This window comes from Cuculus canorus, chromosome 1, assembly GCF_017976375.1.
Source record: "Cuculus canorus isolate bCucCan1 chromosome 1, bCucCan1.pri, whole genome shotgun sequence".
In the NCBI taxonomy this organism is placed as follows: domain Eukaryota; kingdom Metazoa; phylum Chordata; class Aves; order Cuculiformes; family Cuculidae; genus Cuculus; species Cuculus canorus.
Window position 1 is genome coordinate 49791289 of NC_071401.1, and position 23457 is coordinate 49814745.

Genomic DNA, 23457 nt, shown 5'->3' on the forward strand with positions numbered 1-23457 from the left:
GAAGTGAATGTCAATGCCATGCTGAGGAGGAGGAGATGGAACATATTGCTAATACTGAATAGTCTTTTGAAAAGCATGCAATAGTTTTAAATAGTACTTGACAGATAAAAATTGTCTTCAAATACAGATACGGAATCAAGAAAATAAGTGCTGCTACACATACCTACACATTAACCTTAATTTAAGTGTATTGCTATTAGCTTCACTAAAAAAAATCTGCAGGATTTGGCATGATCAGAAATTGGAGTAAACTATTCTCCTGCAATTTTCTTTACCAGCAGAGGAACCGATAGTGTATTTTTCTGTCCAAAGTGGCCATGGCTGTCTTGTGACTTCATAGACTTCTGAACTGTGGAGAAGTGTGATGCAACAATATTTGTGAAAATCAAGTTGCAAGCCCTAGGGTAGAGTAGGTAATTCATAGACACTGATTTATTTATTTTTTCCAAAGGCAATATCTTAACTTTAACTTTGCCAGAATTTATTTTGTAGTAAAGTAAAATTAGAATAGTATTAAAACAGAAGGAAAAAAAAAATGTAAGAAAAATCTTTTTTTTAACTGTAAGAGTGGCTGGACAGTGGAACAAATTGCCCAGAGAGGTTGTGGAGTCTCCAGCCTTGGAGAAATCAAAAGGCATTTGGATTGGATTCTGGGAAACAAGCTCAGATGACCCTGCTCTGAGCAGGCAGCTTGGACTAGATAATTTCCAGTGATCCCTTCCAACTTCAAATATTCCATAATTCTATGCCTCTGATGACATACTGTGCACTAAACAACATTTGATTTGGTGTGGGGAGACCAATGGGCTCTGCCTGTTCCTCTACTACAGCCTCTTAGTGCCCAGTATAATTTTGTTGTTACTTTAACAAAGCTACTAGGTTTGCAAACCACATTCCATTCTACCTTTTCAGTATTTCTTTTTTTTAGCAAAAGAAAGGAAAATGCACACCCAGCCAACAGCCTAAGCTTAAAAAATAACTGGAGACTACTAAAATTTGTCAAATAATTCTCCTGGGCTTTCATGGATGCAGTTTTAGTAATACCATAGTTTATATCAAAGGAGATATTGCAGAGGTATTCACTTACAGGGAAATTTTCTAAAATTAACTAGAAGTTGAAAATCACTCATATCACACAAGTGATTATTTCATAGAATCATAGAATAGTTAGAGGTGGAAGGGACCTTAAAAATCATCTAGTTCCAATTCTCCTTTCATGGGCAGGGCCATCCCACTAGGTCAGGCTGCCCAAGGCCCCATTCAGCATGGCCTTGAACACCCCCAGGGATGGGGCATCCACAACTTCCCTGGGCAAACTGCCAGTGTCTCACCACTCTCATGGTGAAGAAAGTCTAAATCTGCCCCTCTCCATTTTATACCCATTCTCCCCTGGTCCTATCCCCACAAGTCTTTATGAATAGCCCCTCCCCAGCTTTCCTGCAGGCCCCCTTCAAGTACTGGAAGGTCACTATAAGATCTCCTCTCAGCCTTCTCTTCTCCAGCCTGAACAACCCCAACTCTCAGCCTGTCCACGTATGGAAGGTGCTCCAGCCCTCCAATCATCTTTATAGCCTTCCTCTGGACCTGTTCCAACCTCTCCATATCCTTCTTATGTTGAGGATTCCAGAACTGGACGCAATACTCCAGATGAGGTCTCACAAGAGAGGAGTAGAGGGGCAGAATCACTTCCCTCTACCTGCTGGCCGCGCTTCATTTGATACAGCCCAGGATACGTTTGGCCTTCTGGGCTGTGAGCGCACATTGCCGGCTCATGTCAAGCTTCGCATCGACCAGCACCTCCAAGTCCTTCTCTGCAGGGCTGCTCTCAATCCCATCACCTCCCATTATGTACTGAAAACTGGGACTGCCCCGACCTGGGTGTAGGACCTTACACTTGGCCTTGTTGAACCTCACGAGGTTCTCAGAGGCCCTCTTCTCCAGTCTGTTCAGGTCCCTCTGGATGACATCCCATCCTTCCAATGTGACATCCTGTCCTTCTAGTGTGGAAGGTCTATTTCTCCATAAAGTTTTATTTCTCCATAAAACATGGAATAAGGACAGTTGGAAGCTTCCAGTGATTCTTTACCACTTGTGCCAAGGTGTTCTGGTTTGAGCTAGAGCAGAGACAATTTTCTAACTTTTCAGCTATGCCTCTTCAAAGTAACCTCATTATCTGAAAGTTAACATGTTTTTCAGACAATGCCTATCTCTAGAAGTAGTAATGCTTAATATTTATAGTTATCTCCAAAGTAATGTGGCATTGGTATGCAGAAAGGTCACTGCTCGTACTTATTCCTATAGAAACCAAAGCCATCCTCAGGTCGGTAGAATGCCATAAGTTAAAGAGGCGGAAAAGGGTCACATTTGCAGGGAAGAGTGGACAGTACAAGTGACCCAAAGCTGACCAACAGAGTATTCCATTCCATATACGTCAAACTGAGAGATCATGATCTTTTCTTCAATGGTCAATTTCCAGTGAGGATCTCGTATGTCTGTCTGCTCCTGCTCCTGATCTGAATATACCTGAATCCAATTCCTGAATCCAGTCCCTGAACACAGCTCCTGTCTGCCACTGAGTCCGGTTCAGGACTTTCTGCCCTGCTGCATCAGCAGCCATGCATAGTCGTCAGAGAGTTCAATTTTGTAATATTTGTATATATTTTATTATCTTCTTACGTTATTATTTCCCTTTTTATTGTTTCCTTAAAGCTGTTTTATTTTTGATTTCCAGCCCACGAGTGTCTCTCCCTTACTTCCCTCTCCCTGAAAAAGGAAGTGGAACTGGGACCACAACTGCCCCATGTTTAGCAGCAGACCAGGCTGGGGAGGGTGGTTAAACCAGGGCACAAGGATATACAATCACTAAGTGAGAGATCTGTAAAGATCTAAAAGACCCAGGGATCAAAGTACTTGATGGAGAGAACCAATTTCTGTCTAAATCAAACAGTTCAGAAAACCAGCCAACCACTGAGAGTCATTGCTGTGCTAGCTGATGGCAGCTTTGTAAGGGAGCAAGAGGCAGAGCACACCAGAGCTGCTCAAGACGGAAAACCTTGTCTTCATTTTGCTGACATGACATGGAATCTGGGACAGCTGATGATATCACAAGGGAAATAGAAATAGCTTTTGGAGTTATAGGATCAAGGTTAGAACAAGATTAAAGCTGAGCTGGCCTGAATGTAGCTGGCCTCAATAGTAGTGAATGTAAACTACCCAAATAGTTCATAGGCCAACATTAATCAAGATGTTATTGTGTTATAATCTACTGTAAAACCCTAGCTTACTCTTTCAGGTCCCAGTTGGAATTTTAAATTGTAGATAGGTCTTTTTTTTTTTTTTTCTTAATGTTTACTAGTTAATTCCTCCTGACAGCAATAATACTCTGCTTTTATAGAGGCCTTAATGCCACATGACATTTTTAAGCATGAGCTTGCAATACAGCTCAGAATGCCAGCAATAACAGCATGTCTTAAAAAAACATACTACTGCATTCTTATCGTTTAGCACTTGTTTCAGAAAATGAGTCAAAGTCTAGTGTAATCCAAACTAACAGTATTATTGAAGAGGCCAAGAAAGGAAATAAATGGGCATGACATGTTCCAACATAAATTCTCTCTTGGCGGTCAATCTGTGCCTTACTTCTCAAAGGGACAATTTTCCTTGCTGCTGCGACTCTTGAAAAATCTAAAATAGTGGCAAATAAAATAAAGAGTGTTTATGATTTTTGTATTTTTTAACTAGTTATCTGAATGATTTACAATGATCTTGACTGAAGTTTGTTGTTTCTAGGGATAGTAACTTGAAAAACAACTACTACTGACTTCTTAGAGGCAAAATTGCAGTAACTCAGGCTGAGTACCTGAGCTGAACACACACAAACCAGCTTCTCCAAGCAAGAGCAAACACTCTCATAGGGTTTCAACGTTCTGTCTTGCACTGGGTCCTGCTGCTTGTTATTAAACCAAAAATGAAGAAGAGAAGGAAAAGCATGAGTGGGAGGAACACCACTATTGCCCCTCTTCCAAGTACTCAGTACTTTTTGAAAGCAAACTAAGTGCATACGTGATTAGTTATAGACTCAGGACCCTCCTTAAGGTTTGAAATTTTGAAAACCATATTCCATGTCCTTTACTCTGGTTTGTTAATGTTGACACCAGTCACAGACACTAAAGAATGCCAGTTTTGCAATCCATCTCAATCAAAATTACTCATAAACATTAACTGATCTTCCCTTGCAGTTATTATATTGCTCCTTGACCATTTCCATTATGATTATACACGTCAGAGCAAGACCACCTCTCAGCCAGATCCGCAGAGAGCAAACGGATGAAAGAAAGCCAGACTGGTTTGAAACATGCAGGGACCTGGAATGATGAGGATGCTGCTCAACACGTGCAGAGCAAAACTTCAGACTATAGGATGACTTTACAGTAACCGCCATCAAGATGACTAAAGACTCTGGACACCGTGAAGCTAGATAGCAACAAAGCAGGAATAGAGCGGCTTTTGAAATGTGTCTTATGCCTAAATGATTAAATCTTCCTTTAGGTCTGAAGTCCAATTCTGAACTTCTAAATGACATTTTGTGATCTTTTTTAAAAGGTAAAGCATCATTTCAAAATGAATATTTCATTAATTTTTTTTACTCATTATGGAATATCTGAAATCTGATCAAGCAATAAATTCTTTCCTAAGTGCTAAATCAAATTCCAACAATGGCATTTCCCATAAGCTTAGCTCCTTGGGGTGTTTTTAAGATTGTTTACATTACTCTCCAACTCCTTAACAAGAGAGCTACAAATAAAGCTCAAATAAATAAAAAAAAAAAAAAAAAGGAAAGAAGAGCCCCTAATTTATAACATGGCTTTACTTCCTTTTAATCACAGTGGGATGATTAAAATACATGTATTGGTGTGGAAATGTGTATTTATATAGATGTCAGCAAATGGGAGAGTAGCAATTTGATTTTATAAGACAGAATACTTGGTCCCAAACTTATGCTGGTGACCTACTAGTGCTTTCCCTTCTTTACTCTTGCTCTTCCTCACTGAAAATGGGGAAGATGATGATGTTCATTATTTGCCTGCTTTGGTGCACTCTAGGGACACTTTACTCTAATTTTTATCCTTTTAATTGCTTGAGGTAACTGCTTCCCTGGAAAAAAAAAAAAAAAAAAAACAAACAAAAAAAACCCAGAGCTTGAGGGCTACCCAAATTCTGCAACAAAACATGCAAAACTAAGTAAAGCTTTGCATTCCCCATCTTTCTTCACAATTTACTGAGCGAGTACATCTAGGATACTCTGATCTAGGAAGATCTTACTGTGTTTGCAGATCATGTTACAGAAATTAAAGTAATAGGTAAGGCTGAGAATTCTCCCCTTGAATTCTCCATATCAGTCTTCCTGAATTTTTGAAAATTTCCTTTTAAATGGAAGTTTCCCCTTGCCCAGTTTCAACTATATGTTGAATTTTGAAGGCTGAATAAGAAAATTCCTTTACCTGTTCCACATTTATACAGATGAGAAGTAAATCTTTACTAAGACATATCTTTCCTTTTGACCTACTTCACATTATCATAAAGCAACATCTTAAGACTAACTCTTGAACTCAGTCCATATCTGTGTGGTTTTGGCTTGTTGTTCAGGTCAATGGAGATTTTCTAAATCAGAATAAAACCAAACTTCAGCCCTAAATATTAAATATCAGCATGGATTTTAGCTGACTGATAGACTTATTGAAATTGTATCTAAATATCTAATTTTCCCACCTTATCCTCACATACGTGTTATATGCCACTCAAGTTCTAAAATGTTCATAATTGCTTTTCACATGACAGACATTAAAGTAAGTTTGTGGTGAAACAGCAAAGCAAGAAAGCACAATTCTTTAAATGAAAGACACTACTATTTTTCCTTTGTGTACGGACAGGTACACCAAGTCAGCAAGGGCTAAACCCTTCCTCCAGCATTAGCATCATCTGATGGAAGTCATGATCATGGACAGGCTATTCAAGAGAATCCAACCTTCTGCTGAAAACATGGGTCCCTGGTAGTAGCCTGCAGTTCACAGAGGCTCAGTATGTGTAGGTAGGGCAAAATTTAACGCTGTGTTACCAAACACAATATCAGGTAAAAATATAAGTTTGAAATGTGTAAGGGAAAACATATCCTATAATACAAACCACATGTAAAGAAATTAATCCACTTTCATTTAGCAGTCATCAAACAATATCTAAAATATTGCATCCAATTTTGAGGTCCCCTCCAGTACACGACAGATGTTAATACGTGAGTTCAGTGGCAGGCCATCACAGTGTTTGGGGAACTTGCCCCATAAGGAAAGGCTGAAGGAGATGGGCTTTTTCACCCTGGCAAAGGGATGGCTTTGGAGGCAGTCAAAAGCCTCCAAAAGTCTGCCAGGGTCTACAAGGAAGCTATCAAGAGAATGGAGCTGGACTCTTCCCAAGGGCGCATGGCAGGAGGAGGAGAGATGGTGGGCAACAGACTGTCCAACAGCCTGTCAGGAAAAAATCCTTCACCATGAGAATAGTCAAGCACTGGAACAAGTTGCCCAGGGAGGCTGTGCCATCTGTGTCTTGTGAAGTATTCAAGACCTAGAGGGATAAAGCCCTAAACAAGTTGGTGTGAACTCATACCTGAGCCTGTTTTCAACAGATCAGTCAGATCAGACGGCCTCTCAAGATCCCTTTCAACCTCAATTGGTATATTGAGAAGTATTTTTCCTAGGCCAGTATACCCCCTGAAAACCTGTTGTATAAAGTCACATCTGCTGGCGAACACTGATTTCTCTTGCTTAGACATAGCTGCAATGTTGCACTGGTTGCAACTGTCAGTTTTCATTTATGAGATGTTATCACCAGCAGCATAATGCTGCCTAGCAACTTATCCCAAGTAATAAAATAAAACTGGGGAGGAAAGGGACAAAATGTGAAGAGTATTATTTGTTAGCACATTTATTCTTAAACTGATTTGGTTTCCTTTTTTTTTTTTTTTCCTGTGAGATATCAGCTGGCTGATTGAAATCAAGGCACAAGTCCTGCAAATACTAAAATTAGGTGCTTAAATTTACAGGAATCGCTAATGCTGGTAATGCACATAGATAAGCAATGGCGGGACTGCATCCATAATCCTGAGACCAGCTTCCTAACTGGTTTATTAGTTTTAGTTATGTCAAATAGACATAATCTGAAAGAACCTAATACAATTTATGTCATACATTTCCCTTCTGCTTTCTGGGGTATTTTGCTAAGGGTTTTGTTTTTCAAATCCTATTCCATCTCTTTAATGCCATCAAAGCAACAAGTGCATTTGCAGGATTATCTCTTTAATTTTGCCAATTTTACAAGCTCCAGAAAGCTATAAACTCACATTATTTCATATAAACTAGTATAATTTAAAAACAAATTTTAATTTACAGAAATTTACCTTTTTTTGCCCATGAGGATGAAAACACAGATTAGAACATGGGAACTTTATAGAAACTGTTTACCAAGCATTTATTTATTTATGCAGTTATTCAGACATTTATTTGTGGTATCTCTTTACAACAGGTCATGCTGGTTTATGAATTTATTTCACTGTGAAGCTCAACACTGAGCCTTTATTTGTTTCTTTAATCTGAAAATTAACCAGACAACTCAGCCGATACTACCAGTGAAGTAAGTGCTCTGAAGCAGCGAAGAAGAGCACAAGTACTAACTTTGAGATACACAAAGAGATTTATAAGAAAACTCCTAGAATCATAGAATGCTTTGGGTAGGTAGAGACATTAAAGATCATCTTCTTCCAACAACCCTGCCATAAGCAGGGACACCCTCCACTAGATGAAGTTGCTCGAAGTCTCTTCCAGCCTGGCCTTGAACACCTCCAGTAATGGGGCATCTACGAATTCTCTGGGCAACCTGTTCCCCTCCTTCAGCTTAAAAGCATTACCCCTCATCCCGTCCCTGCACTCCCTGATAAAAAGCCCCTCCCTAGCTTTCCTGTAAGCCCCCTTTCAGTACCAGAAGGCCGCTGTAAGGTCTCCCTGGAGCCTTCTCTTCTCAAGGCTGAACAACCTCAATTCTCAGTCTATCCTCATAAAGGAAGTTCTTCAGCCCTCTGATCATCTTTGTGGGCCTCTCTGGGTTCACATCAACAGATCCATGTCCTTCCTGTGCCAGTACTTGAAGACCATCACGAGGACAAAAAAGCAAGCCATTACACCCTGAACCTCACCACAAATACCTACAGAGTGGCAGCAGTGCCTGCTCAGCCACAGAGAAGTTAGCCAACACCCGTGGGCTCTCCTTCACTTCACTCACCAGTTGCATTTTTCAGACCTGTGGGAGCATTTGGTGTGATGGGACCACCAGCTGCTGGGGGCTCCCCCACTGCCTTCATCCTGTTAATCCAGTCCAAACCTCCCCTGGTGCAGCTTGAGGCCATTCCCCCTTGTCCTGTCCCCTGTCACTTGGGAGAAGAGGCCAGCACCCACCTCTCTACGACCTCTTTTCAGGCAGTTGTACGGAGCAATAAGGTCTCCTCTCAGCCTTCTCTTCTCAAGGCTAAACAAACCCAATTCCCTGAGCCGTTCCTCATGATGGGAAGATAGGTAATAGGACAAGAGGGAATGGCCTCAAGCTGTGCCAGGGCTGTTTCAGATTAGACATTAGGAAAAACTTCACTGAAAGGTTTATCAAGCACTGGCACAGGCCACCCAGGGAGGTGGTCAAGTCACCATCCCTGGAAGTGTTTAAAAGACACGGAGATGAAGTGCTGAGGGGTATGGTTAAGTAGTGGACAGGTACGGTTGGACTTGATGATCTCAAAGGTCTTGTTCCAACTTTGCAATTCTATGATTCTGTGATTCTATTATTCTATGATGCTGTGATTCTATGATAATGTGATTCTATGACTCTGTGATGCTGTGATTTGGTGATTCTATGATGCTGTGATTCTATGATTCTGAGTTTCTGTGATTCTATGATGCTGTGATCCGGTGAACCTATGATTCTGTGATTCTATGATGCTGTGATTCTGTGATTCGGTGAACCTATGATTCTGTGATTTTATGATTCTATGATGTGATTCTGTGATTCTGTTATTCTATGATGCTGTGATTCTATGACTGTGATGCTGTGATTCGGTGAACCTATGATTCTGTGATTTTATGAATCTATCATGTGATTCTGTGATTCTGTTATTCTACGATGCTGTGATTCTATGATAATGTGATTCTGTGATTCTATGATGCTGTGACTCTGTAATTCGGTGATTCTATGATTCTGTGATTCTATGATTCTGTGATGCTGTGGTTCGGTGATTTTATGGTTCTATGATGTGATTATGTGATTATGTTATTCTGAGTTTCTGTGATTCTATGATGCTGTGATTCTATGAGTCTATGATTCTGTGATGCTGTGATTCTATGGTTCTGCGATGCTGTGATTCGGTGATTTTATGATGCTGTGATGCTGTGATTCCATGATTCCACGCTGCTGTGATTCCACTCTTCCCCGGTTCTCAGCCGCTCCCTCCCGTCGCTGCCGCCCCGCCCGGCCCCCGCCCCGGCGCTGTTGCCGAGAGACCGAGCCCTGCCGCCGCCGCCCCGCTCCGCCGCGGGGGAAGGACGGGAGGCCGGCACAGAGCCCTTCGCACACCCGCGGGGGACCGGGGCGGCCCCTCCCGACCGCGCCATGAAGGGCGATGCTGGCGGTAGGTGGGTCGGAGGCGCGGTGGTACCCGGCTCCTCCCGCTCCTCCATCACCGGGGGCTCTCCCGGCGATGCCGGGCGGTTCTTAGGGAAGGGAACGGAACGGCGAGAGGCCTGGCCGGCTCCATGGGGAGGAAGGGATGCGGGGGAGGCAGGGGCTGTGGCTCCATCCTCATAGCTCGCCCGAGCCGCCTTTACCCTGGGATGGGAGTGAGCGCATCCCGCGCATCCCGTGTCCTCTCCGCATCCCCCAGCGGGGCGAAAAAAGCGCTTCGCTGCTGATGCAAAGCAGGGCCGTGGGGGGGAGAGGCCTCTCGCTTATCATAGGCCGGGGGGGACGCTGGTTTAACGGGGTGGTTACGAAGGAGGCCGAGGTGGGATGGGATGCGCTGCCCGGAGCTGCTTCCCTGAGGTTCCACCTGGTTCGCGGGGGCTGCGGGGCTGGGGTGGTTGGAGGGACAACAGCGCACCCGACCCTGATGTCAGTCCCTCCAGCGTGAGGTTTTGGGGGTCTTAACGCTGTTTATTGAGTGGAGAGGGGCTTAACGTTTTGTTGTTGTTGACATCTTCTTTATTTTAGCAGAGACACATTTCTAGCAAGCAGGAAGGTTTCTGATGGGATTTAGGTGCAGCTGTAGCTTTTAAATCAGCAATGATTTGGTTGGTTACCCCTCGTCACGTTCTGAGTCACTCATAAGGGAAATATTCACAGGAAGAAAATACTAACTAAATGCTATTTGAGCCTTTCATTTTTGTCTTAAGCATCTTCAGTTTCCTGATTTCACTTCTCTCATTTCCTTCCACAGCAGCCACATCCCACCTGCCCTCTAAGTCACCAACAAAGAAACAATCCAAATTAACAGTGAACTAAGTTTTACTGCATAAACCGAGAAGCCAAGAAACTTTAAGAGAGGGAGAAAAAAAATGCATGTCATTGAGTTGGTCTGTCTAGCTGCTAGAAGACTCCAGCTCACTGCCAGTTCATGCATATACATTTGGGAACTTTAGAAACAGTTGGGGCATTTTTGTTTTTTTCAGCTCAGTACTGTGTTTTAAATTGAAAATTTAAAGCCGTAACAATCAGCATGTAATTTGTGCTTTAGTACTGTGGACCACAGTTTTTTTGTTTGGTGCATCTGTTTTATTTCAATCTGAAATTTGGTCATCACAATTCATTCCTACTTAGGCTGTACCTCCTGGAAATACTGCTCACTCTGGTTTGACTTATTTCTAGCTTCTGGGCATTGTTAGTACCACAAACACTTTGTAGGCCTGTGTTGCATTCATCCAAACCCAAGTCTTGAGTCACAGCAGTTTCAGGTCTTAAACCTTCACCACAGGAAATTAGTAGGATCAAGCTGTGTCATAGGGAGTAATGGGCTACTGGAACAAGCTCTGGAAGAGATGGGAAATCTCAGATTTTCACGGAGGAGAATGTCTTCTCAAGGCATGAGTATGTCATGATGAGATAGAGCTGTTATTGGCTTCTGTGGTTGTCCTGTGTCATGTCATTCCACCCCATTCCCCAGTATTTAGGTACTGAGGCAGTTGTAAACAAGGTCTTTGATGTGTTTATATGAGGAAAATAGAGATGTTGCACTCATAATTTATTTTTGCTCTGTTACTAATAGACTGCTTCTATTGTTGGAAAATCAGTTGGACATCCTGTAGATTTTGAGCATGATATCTTTATGGACTAAACCTAATATGGACGTTATGGGTTGAATCATATTTTATTTCCCTTTCAGCCTTTTTCTGTTGACCTTTTCATTACCTCCATAGCCTCTTTTATTTCATTTAAACCTTCCTGTATCAGTTAAGCACTGATAAATATCTTGCTTTGGCATGTACCACTCTTAGACTATGGTTTCAAATTGTCTTTGTTCTGCTAGACAATTTCTTTTTCCTTTTTTCATTTTCTTTATTATTATCTTTCATCTCCTTTTTCTGTTTTCCCCACCATGAGGACAATCAAGCAGGGGAACAAGATGCTCAAAGAAATTGTACAGTCTTCACCACTGGAAATTTTCAAGACCAGACTGGAGTAAACTGCAATAGCCTGGTCTGACACCAGAATTGATCCTGCTTGGAGAAGATTGGACTAGAGGTGTCCTAAGGTCTTTCCAACCTGAGTTAGCTTATGATTCAATCATCTCAGTTTTCCATTTAATATTTCCCCAAAGTAAAACCTTCAGGTTTGGCCTTTTCTTCCTTCTGGGCATTACATTCAATCATTATGATTATGAACATGGTAGTGCAGTATCAAAGATTATGGCTGCAACTTCTGGGAACTGCCCTGCACCAATGGGAATGTGTATGACATGTAAATTTGGTTGTTTTAAAGGAAAGATAAGAGGATAAAAAGGAGGAGTCCTAATTTCATTTTAGGATTTCAAGTTAAAAACATATAGGCATTAAATGTTTCACTGGCAAATCCTTAAATAAAGGAAAAGGAAGAATTTAGGAAGGGAAGATTATCTAGAATATTCAGATTTCTCAAATAATTATTTTAACAAAAATTGTAACAATAATAAAGAAATATAACCACTGTTTATTATAATTCTAGTGTATTTCCATTTTAATTATGAAAAGATGTGTATACAAGGTTCTAGGCACACTTACTTGTAATTAATGGTATGACAAAATCCCAGCAACATTAAAATAATCACTTAAGCAGGCATGCTGCCAACCATCTGCCTACAGAGAAGCTCCTTTCCACCCCTGCATCATTCTGGGAAGGATGCCCTCACCCCTTTCTGTAAAAGCCTAAAAAATAGATCTGCAATATTTGTAGCAGGTTACTCAATGTGGGGTATTTTAGAGAGAGGAGAGGTTGCTCCCTGAATCCTTTTAACAAATGACGTGCTGCTACCTGTCCCTTGCTTCCACAAATGACTGAAACACAGTTTCCACCTGGAGATGAGTACATCGCAAAGGCAAATCCCACAACACTACTCTCATATTTTTTCCAGCACAATTCTAACTAAGCACATTGCTGCACATCTTTGTAAGCTATGGGCTCTTAGGGGTTTTTATATCACAGAATCATAGAATAGTTTGGGTTGGAAGGGACCTTAAAGATCATCAAGGTCCAGCCCCCTTGCCATGGGCAGGGACACCTTTCTCTACATCAGGTTACTCAAAGCTCCATTGAACCTAACCAATGATGGGGAAACCATGACTTCTCTGGATAATCTGTTATAGTCCCTTACTACATTCTGTGTCAGAATCAATGTGGGAACATCAAGGTTGGGTTTGTATTCAGGGTTAGGGAGAACCACAGCCTCCCCATTAGCACAGTCTGGTGTGGTGTTCACTGTTTTTCACATGCTGGAAGTAGTTTATGCACAGCTCCCTTCCTCCTCCTTGTCCTTCAGCTGGTTTCCCTTGCAGAAACAGGTGCAAAAGGGACTGTAGTCCAGGACTTAAAATTCTTTACACAGACAGCAAAGTCCTGAGGCTGCACCAAGCTTTGTGTTGCTCTACAGTAGCAGACACATGTAAAAGCCTGTGTGTTCCCAGGAGAAATAAAAATAATGAGTACAACAGAAAAAAATTGCATAAAAACTTGACAAACATGCTATACTTTGAATATCTTGCTGAAAAACATTTCCAGAAGATTCTTGTCGTGTCATCTTTATTCTGCATTTTTTTGTGGGCATTTCTGCCCATTTCAAGTAGACAAGTAAACAAGTTGGTTCTTGTATTCCGTAAATGTTTCCTCCCTTCAATTTGATTTATGTACATGGCAACTTGTTTATTTGAAGCCACTTCTTAAAAACAAGAATTCTGATCTCTTTAGTCACAACATTTAAGTATGTGAACTGAATCCATTATGGACGTTTAAATTTCACAATATTTTCTGTGCCCAGATGAATTAAAAAAAAAAAAAAGTCTCTTTTTTTCCCCTAAGGTCTTGAGAAATGCAGCTCCTAAGACACTGCAGTAAACTTCTTATCACTGTGTTAAATGTAACCATTTTTAGGCTTCATGACCCCAAAAAGTACACCAACATCTTTGAGGCTTCAAGTACTTCTAGTTAAGCTTTGGTCCAAGTAGCTAAAATAGGTCAGTACATTTGGCTTAGAAATAAATAGTAGAAAGCAAGAAAAATTGCTAAAGAGAAGAAAGTGGTAAATTCAGTTATGAGAAAAAAAGTTGGAACATGACACTTAAGCATGAAGGTTAAGGGAACATACAACATAGATACTATTTCAGTCTTCACTTATTAGAGAAAGACAATTGATAATGTCCTTTTTACAATATTTGCATATTTTTAGTCACAGCTTACCAGTTTCACTTGTACTAAGGTTGCTATGACTGACCATCCAACACAAATGAAAGTATCAGAATTTGTCGCTTAATTTGTGCCTTTATGTAATTTCTGTTTATTTTAATATATGAATAATTGCATAATGTCATCTCTAGCTGGGACCATCAGTCCAAGACCTTCAGCCTGTTTCTTTATGGTCTATACATATGGCTAATGGTTCAGACTTGGTTATTAAATACCAGAAATGCGATATGAGATAGGTGCTTATAGAGAAGAAAACACAAGGTCGTACTGATGGCAGAGTCCTCATGGTCAGTTTTAGTTTACTGACAGATATGAAAGAAGGTACTGAAAAACCTTTGTAGAAGCTTGCAAGGAGCTCACGTATGGAGCTTATCCTGTATGGAGAGACACCACAGGAGAAACCACAAAAGCACTCTTCTGAAAATGTAGCAAGGGAATTATTGAGGCAAGAGCTGACCTCTTCAATCTGAGAGAGAGAAAGTAGGGCAGAAGTAGGCTCTGAGGGACATAGAAGAAGATGAATAGATTATGTTTGCTGTAACAGCTGAAAGAAGAGACAGCCAAGGGTGCATAGATGTGTAGTGTTTGAACACAAAGCAGCAGCCTGTGTGGATGAAAAGGCCTGGTGAGACCAAGCACATGGGCAGTTCTACAGTCCTGAGCCCACTGTTTCTTCCAGCTTATCAGGGACAGTGTCACTTGCATTCATGTTATAGTCATCATTGTGGTACTTGGGCCGGTGACGGCCAGGGCCTGTAGTGAGAGGACAAGAGGGCAATAGTTTTAAATTGAAAGAGGGAAAATTTGTGTTAGGCTTAAGGAAGAAATTCTGTATTATGAAGGTGGTGAGAAACTGGAACAGGCTGCCCAGAGATGTTACGGATTCTCCATCACTGAAAGTGTTTGAGATCAGATTGGATGGAGCCTTGAGCAAACTGATCTAGTGGAAAGTGTCCCTGTCCATAGTAGGGGGCTCAGATTATATTATTTTTTAATGTCCCCTCCAACCCAAACCATTCTATGACTCTATGATTTTCTAATTTTGACAAACTTTTCAAAAGTGTTGTGTCATCTACAACCTGTTTGGACCAGAACAAGGTCCCAAGATGCTTTTTCCTTCTGCCTCACTTTCCTGAAAGAAAAGTCCCTAAGGGACTGTATTTCACAAACAACAGACGTGTATTCATGGGCAGACTGTTATGCCTAGGGAGAGTCTCTCTTCTTCATCAATTTGGATTTATTTAGAATCTAGGATCCATGCACTGTGTCTGTGGGAAAGCCAATAATAAGAGCTAACCCATCTTTCTGCTCTTGAGTAGTGTGCACTGGTTGTGTCTCACATTGCTGAGCGTATAGAAGGCTCAGTCAGTACCATCCACACAGGAATTTGAGACCTGGCTTAACCTTGTGGAAACTACATATTTACTTCCATGTGCCAGCACAAGCCCCAGAGACAGACAGCTGTCTGGCTACTGGATAGATAATTGGTAACATAAAAACAGCATTAGAAAAATACTTGTTAATAGTATATAGCAAGAAGGCTCCTCTGATTTCTGTAAAGAGCATTAACATCTGTTGGCTCTTTAACATCAGCTGTTTGCCTTTGGCTTGTTGGGCTTTATCTTAGCCTGGTGTAATAAATGTAAATGTCACCATTAAATTAAATGGCTCCAGGTCAAATCCATACGATGATTCTTCTGCATTTAAGTTCACAGTGATAACATTCTTTGTGTATTGGTGCAATTTTTCTACCAGTGTTTGTACATTTCTGGTAATAGTCTGTGTTGCATACCTCTATGTAAAATTTGTATACTAACAAGAGTCATGTCAGTGATTTATATAGGCAAAGCTTTTTAGTAAAATGAAGATCCTGTTAATCAGTAAGTACAAAAGCAGTGTGCTTGAAAACAAAAGGCTTAGGTTATTTATAAAACTGTTCAAAATGCATTATAAAATGGTCTTGGTGAATTAATGTCGTCTTTTGTCTCCCCAAGGAGGTTTCATGCTTATAGATAACAGAAGTTAACTTCAGGATGCTAAAAAGGAAACAGAGTTCAAGGGTGGAAGCCCAGCCAGTTACAGATTTCGGTCCAGACGAATCTTTGTCAGACAATGCAGATATTCTGTGGATTAACAAACCAGTAGGTATCTCTTTCCATAATTACTAATTTTAAGATAAATGTAACTTGTGTTGTTGAAATATTACTTTCACAAAAGATTCCAAGATAGATAGTTGTCAGAAAAAAGCATTGAGGTACCGTTGCTAATCTACTGGCTCATTTTTTGCAAAGTCCACTCAGTTCATCTACTGATTGTTTTTTTAAACAGTCATCTTTTCATTGTCTCTGGTTAGGATTTAAGTTCATAAAAGGAGCTTTTGAAAAGGATGTCAAAAGGAGCATTTTATTGCTAAAGTGGTGGCCAGCAGTCAGCTCTTTTGACTTTATCTCCTTCTACATCGCTTATTAATATAATAGTGTATTTTGGCTAGTTATTTTGAAGTACAGCTCACATTTTTCTGGTGTCATTTAACCTACGGCCTGCCCTAAGGAATTGACAGTGTAAAAAGGTCTGGCAACTTGAAACTGGGGAAAGCTTCTTTGGAAGTGGAGTTATTAATAGAATGTGCAGAAATAATAAAATTCCCTTACTTTCTAAATATGGTTATTATGATTAAATTATTTATTTGCCAATGTGCATCTGGGATTCCTCTGTTTTGAATGAGTCCTTTTGAAGGGAAGGCGTTTTGCATTTCTCTTAGAGTACTGCATGAATTTTTGCCTTGCAAAAGCAGCAAGTCCAGTATTCTGAAATAATACACATTGTTAGTATTACATAAATTTCATGGAACTATTATCTCATTTGTGGTAGGGTTGATAAATCCCCTCAGCTTTGCAGCTGAGTTTTTACACCTAAATAATTTACAAAGCAACACCCATATTAATCCATGCTAAATAAGCTTAAATAAAATGATATGATATGATATAATATAATATAATATAATAATATAATATAATATAATATAATATAATATAATATAATATAATATAATATGCTGTAATAACCTCAAAATGTCACTGAAGAAATATATGCTGGGTTATTTACCTATGTTTCTGAGCACACAGTACAGAGATTTTTGATGGAATAATTTTCTTCTTGTCACGCTGATGGACTAGTTGTGTATTGGTTAGCATTAACAATACTGACATTTTCCTGTGGCAGATTTTTTTTTTATGTTAGCCACATTTAATATTATATGTTAATTTTTCCATTTGAAAGACAGTTCAAAGCAAAATGGATATTGACAGGACATGAGAAATTATTAATCAGGTGCCTTCATTTCCAAACTGTTAGTTTGGGTTCAGAATTTGCAGATGAAGAGCTATTCAATTCAGGTTAAATATTATTACATTTAGATGAGTGTCCATAGAGTATTAAATTAGCTGAGTGTTACTAAATTTTCTGATATCAAAATACACTTTGGTTAAGTGTTTTTTGGTTTGAGATTTTTTCTTTCTGAAGTGTCTTTTTCTTCTTCTTGTTTTGACTTTACTAACTCGCTACACTTATCTGGCCTCAAGATGTTTCATTGGTGTTTTGATTTAGAAGAAAAAAAATCCAACCTTAAACTCCTATATTAGTACATTCTACTTTTTAATTAGGCCTCCCACTTTAACTGGTACTGAATATCAGCCTTATTGATGATGATTGTAGTGAGACTGAGACCTAAGTAGTTATAGAAATCAGCTGTTCTCTTCTAGCATCTTGCATGGAACAAATGTGAATCCTGTTGCTAAGAAGTTGCTTTTGTAACATCATCTCGTTGACATTTATTCTTTTCATAAATGGAAGGATGCTTTTAATCCCTGTGCCTCTCACTTGATTTAAAAAAGCAGTTTATCTAAATGTGGAACTAAGATTTTCCACAGATATTTTGTTTTAATTTAATGTATTCACCCAATTTATAACATCAACTAATGCCACATATTGTCTTCACATAAATGTGACAAGTTGTCATTTGATAAGAAATTAGATTACAAAAGCTGCAAAGTAGAAATTATAGAATCCTAATTCTCAGCTTGCTGGCTCTTAATTCTTGGTTTCTGAGTAATACAATTTCCCAAATTAACTAATAGACTTGTATATGTGTGTATAAATGCATATATATGTGTGTGTATAAATGCATATATATGTGTGTGTATACATAGAAAATGAAATACAATCAGGAGTGCTTATCTTTTGATGAAGACTTTTAATAAGTGGATCATGATTGAAAGAAAAATGCAAATATGTGTTTACAAAAAAGTGCCAGAACAAGTTATAGAGGCTAAATATTTGAGCTTTTTTTTGAGCATCAAAACAATCTTGTCTTCTCTTGGTGGTTTTTTTTCAGTGGGTACACTCTTTACTACGGATCTGTGCCATCATCAGTGTTATTTCTGTTTGTATGAACACTCCAAAGACCTTTGAGCACTATCCTCCTCTCCAATATGTGACGTTTGCACTCGATACTCTGTTGATGTTTCTTTACACTGCAGAGATGATAGCAAAAATGCACATCCGTGGGATAGTAAAGGTAAGCATTTAAACAGTATTCTACGTGTTCTTAAGAAAATTATCTCAATATATGCTAGTGACATTTGATCTTTGTTTTTTAACTTCTCAGCTCTTTTTGATATCATTGTTTTTAACTGCAGGCAACACATTGACATATAAACTGAAAAGACAGGTTGACTACATACTTAATTGTGGCAGTGGGGGCATGGACTCCAATTCATTTCCAAATGAAATCGAGTTTACTGAGTGAAGGTACAGCTTTTATACCCTTGTCTGCCCCATTAACAGCTACGTTAACAACTACCCCAATAAAATTCCACTACTAAAGTTTCCATGACCGTAGAGATAAAGAGCAATGACTAATGCTAGAGATCTACCCCTTATCTTCTTATTTCTCTTTGCTACAAGCTCCCACATTCCCATGAGCACTGCTAATGATTTCAAGGTCTTTTAGGCTTGTTAGCAAGCTTCAGGCCGCTTGCTCTGCGTTTGCTACTGATATCATATGCATGCCAAGGCATCGTCCACCTGCATTGGCACACACAAGACAAAGGAATCTTCTATACCCATGCTAATTCAGGGGTATAGTCTCCTCTCATGGAGCTCAAACCCATACATGGTTTCACCCATACTTAATCTCTCTAAAATATAATACCAGCATTCATAAAGATGGTTTCCTGATAAGAAATAGGTAGTTTCATTGTATTAATATAAAGAATGAAAGGAAAAATAAGCTACATATACATTAGCAAGAGTATTTTTTTAAATGTCTAGAGATCTATATATGGACTTAGAAGTTTGATTTTCATTTCATAAGGCTTGATGTATTTTTATGTGGTTACTTTATTTAAATAAGAACATATGCCTTAATGCGAGATAAATGAGAAAGTTATCTTACTTTACTGATTTTTTTCCTTGATATAATGCAGGCTGGTAAACAGCCTTTGGTTATCATATGTTTGCCATCGTTGTTGGACTGATTTGTGTAAGTATATATGGTACTGGAGAATGTAAAACTAAAGAATTTTTCAGTAGTGATTATTTTATAGCATTATTTCACTGACTGCTTCCAGTCTTCTACAAAAAGATACAAATTCAGCTTAAATATAGAAGTTCCATCTGCAGCCCTTATTGATTATACAACTATGTCACTATTGCACAGAACATATAATCATTGTGTTATCTTTGTATGGTGACTCCAGAGACATTTGAGGTTGTACCTAGCTCTTCATTTTCTTCTGAGTTTGCAGACAGCATTTTTTGTTCACTGCCAAACTAAGCTATTATGTCATCACACTTGAAGAATGTCGGTAGTAAAAGTTAAAGTGTCATTAATATTAATATTTAGAAAGTGACTGAAATAGGATGACTGGCTGAGCAGAGAGACCTGGGTGGATATCAGAAGAAAGAGGAAAGTATATGAGCTATGGACGAAGGGGCAGGCATCTCTGGAGAACTACAGGGATGAAGTGAGAGAATGTAAGGAGAAAATCAGCGGGGCTAAAGCCCAAGTGGAACTCTGATTGGCTAGTTCTGTGAAAGATAATAAAAAATCTTTCTACAAATATATCAACAATAAAAAAGGAGGGCCAAGGAGAATCTCCATCCTCTACTGGAGGTAGTGGAGACATTAGTGAAAAAAAGACAGGGATAAGCCTGAGATACTTAATGCTTTCTTTGCCTCAGTCTTTAATAGTAAGGTAAGATGTTCTCTGGACACTCAGCCTCATGACCCGGAAGACAGGGAGGGAGAGCAGAACAAAGCTCTCGTGATTCATGACGAAATGATTAAAGACCTGCTTAGATATTCACAAGTCTAGGGGGCTGGTTGGAATCCACCTGAGGGTATTAAGGGAACCTTGATGGAAACCCCTTTCCATCATCTACCAGCAGTTCTGGTTGACTGGGGAAATTCCACTTGACTGGAGGATGGCAGATGTTATGCCCATTTACAAGAAGGGCTGGAAGGAGGATCCAGAGAACTACAGGCCCGTTAGTCTGACCTCACTGCCAGGGAAGATCGTGAAACAGGTGATCTTGAGTGCTATCACACAGCACACACAAGACAACTGGGTGATCAGGCCCACTCAGCATAGGTTTATGAAGGGCAGGTCCTGCCAAACTAACCTGATCACCTTCTATGACAAGGCGACCTGCTTAATGGATGAGGGAAAGGCTGTTAGAGTAGTGTGCTTGGGCTTCAGTAAGGCATTTGACACCATTTCTCACAGTATTCTACTTGAGAAAGTGGCTGCCACTGACCGGGACAGGCATACCCTCTGCTGGGTTAAAAACTGGTTGGATGGCTGGGCCCAAAGACTGGTGGTAAATGGAGTCAAATCCAGCTGGAGGCCAGTCACAAGTGGTGTTCCCCAGGGCTCAGTGCTGGGTCCACTTCTGTTCAACATCTTCATCAATGATCTGGATGAAGGGATTGAATGTACCCTTAGTAAGTTTACTTATGACACTAAGCTGAGAGGAAGAGTCAATCTGCTTGAGGGTAAGGAGGCTTTATGGAGGGATCTGAATAGGCTGGATCCATGCACTTAGGTCAATGAGATGACATTTAACAAGGCCAAGTGTAGAGTCCTGCACTTGGGACACAAAACCCCTGTGCAGCACTACAGGCTTGGGGAAGAGTGGCTGGAAAGCTGCCTGGAGGAGAAGGACCTGGAGGTGCTGGTTGACAGCGACTGAACATGAGCCATCAGTGTGCCCAGGTGGCCAAGAAGGGCAATAGCATCTTGGCTTTTTTCAGAAACAGCACAGCCAGCAGGTCCAGGGAAGTGATTTTGCCCCTGTACTCAACATTGGTGAGGCCGCACCTTGAACACTGTGTTCAGTTTTGTATCTTCACTACAAGACAGACACTGCGGTGCTAGAGTGTGTCCAGAGAAGGACAATGAAGCTGGTGAAGGGGCTGGAGAACAAGTCTTATGAGGGGTGGCTGAGGGAACTGGGGTTGCTTAGCCTAGAGAAGAGGAGGCTGAGGGGAGACCTTATCACTGTGTTCAGCTACCTGAAAGGAGGATGGAGAGAGGTGTGTGTTGGTCTCTTCACAAAAGTGACAGGTTGATAGGACAAGAAGAAATGGCCTCAAGCTGAGCCAGGGGAGGTTGAGATTGGACATTAGGGAAAAATTCTTCACTGAAAGTTTTATCAGGCACTGACACAGGCTGCCCAGGGTGGTGGTTGAGTCACCATCACTGGAGGTATTTAAATGATGGGTAGATGAAGTGTTAGGGACATGATTTAGTAGTAGACAGGTACAGTTGGATGTGATGATCTCAAAGGTCTTTTCCACCCTAGGGGTTCTATGAGTCTATGATTCTGAAAAGGTCTTCATATGTTGCACAAGGCCAGAGTAACTCTTTATGAAGTGCTATTTCTGGTCACTACTTGTACTCTCTAATTCTGAAGTGGGGAAGGAAGGAGAAAGAGAAGGGAAAAGGAAGGGGTCACTACTTCAATGGGTATCCAGTAGTTCCTTGGGAACATGTGGTTGCTCCAGCAGCAGCTTCTTCCAGGCTGCCTGGTCCAGGCTGGTCCAATTGGAGTGATGGACGTGCATACTGCGTGGGTCCTTGCAAGTTCTTTTATAAGGTCACTCAAGTACCCCATCATCACATAAGGGGTGGTCTTGACACATGTGTGCAGAAGCTCCTTTGGGAGGGTCCAGCCAGGGCAGTCAGGCTGGGGACTGGGGGGGTGGGGGTGGATGACAGTGCCCTCCACTGCGCCTCCTCACCCCATAGCAGCCACCTCAGAACCATGAGCTTGGCAAGGGGTGGGAAGCAATGCTTAATACTGCACCTTATCTCCCATTGAACCTGTCTCCGCAGATGAGGCCTTCAGGCAATACAAATGTTTAAGACAGATAAAACAGTAAAGTTGGTCTTTACAATATGTTATCAAATTGTTTCTTTGAATGCTAATTAATCGATAATCCTTTTTTTTAGTGAACTGTTTGACTTACCCTTTCTATTGTTGATTCTAGGGAAAATACTGGTTAAATTTTGTAACTGCCAAGAACATAATGATCCATGGACTTCCAAAGACAGTAGCAATCAAAGTAAAATAAGGCACTGTTTAGAAACCTACTAGAATTTATTAAAGATCTTTTTATGTGAAACATCTTTATATAAGAAATTTGTTTATGAACTGTAGTCCTTATTTAAGTGCATTCAAGACTTTTAGTGAATGTAGGATCTATTAATGTATTGCCATACAGTTCTACTGAACTTTACTATAAATCAGTATTTCTGTAAAGGCCCTAGGAATTAAAATGCTAATAAACTTTTGAGCCATGATTAATGCAAAATTTTAGAACAGTAGAACAGTGAGAAACCTAATTTATAGAGAAAGTAGGCACCATCCATTTAAATCCCAATTAATAACAATGTAAGTATAGCTGAGCTAAGAAGATTTTGAAAATGTTAAGTCAAGTCTAATTAACACCTTCGGAGAACAAATGAGAAATTTACTTCCTTCAGTTCCTAAGGGGTTTTAGAAAAGGAAAGTAGTTTCTGAGAATCCTGGCCTTTTCTCTGTAAAATTTTCTCATTATCGTGTCTAAACTAAGTGACAAAATAAAGCTATGCATCCATCCAAGTGTTTTGTTACCCCTGAAGGAAAGTTAAACTGGAAGGTTGCTGTGATGTTGTGCCTTCTATTAATCATGTTTCCTTCTGGGTAATTGTTGCTGTGATAGTAAAAATCTATGCAAAATTTGGGCTGCCTATACCTTGTGGTTGTTGCTTGTTCCATTTGCAAAGGCAATCCATATAGTCAACTCTGAATTACATGGACACCGCTCGTATAGATATCCACCATCTACAAAGACAACAGACACTGACATGTTTAGACAGGGAGCACAAAATACAAATA

The 23457-nt window shown here is 40.2% G+C and overlaps 1 protein-coding gene across 3 annotated transcripts in view; it reads left to right on the forward strand.

Moving 5' to 3' along the window:
* Positions 1-9533: 9533 nt before the first annotated feature.
* Positions 9534-23457, forward strand: part of NALCN (sodium leak channel, non-selective) — a 229008-nt gene continuing 215084 nt past the window's right edge. For 2 of the 3 annotated variants that reach the window (XM_054085371.1, XM_054085388.1), the window contains exons 1-3: positions 9534-9718; positions 16008-16154; positions 18407-18589. In XM_054085371.1, coding sequence (XP_053941346.1) covers positions 16047-16154; positions 18407-18589 — 291 coding nt within the window. In that variant the 5' untranslated portion in view covers positions 9534-9718; positions 16008-16046. Of the gene's footprint in view, positions 9723-16007; positions 16155-18406; positions 18590-23457 lie in introns of all 3 variants that reach the window. The other variant, XM_054085381.1, reaches the window with a different exon arrangement.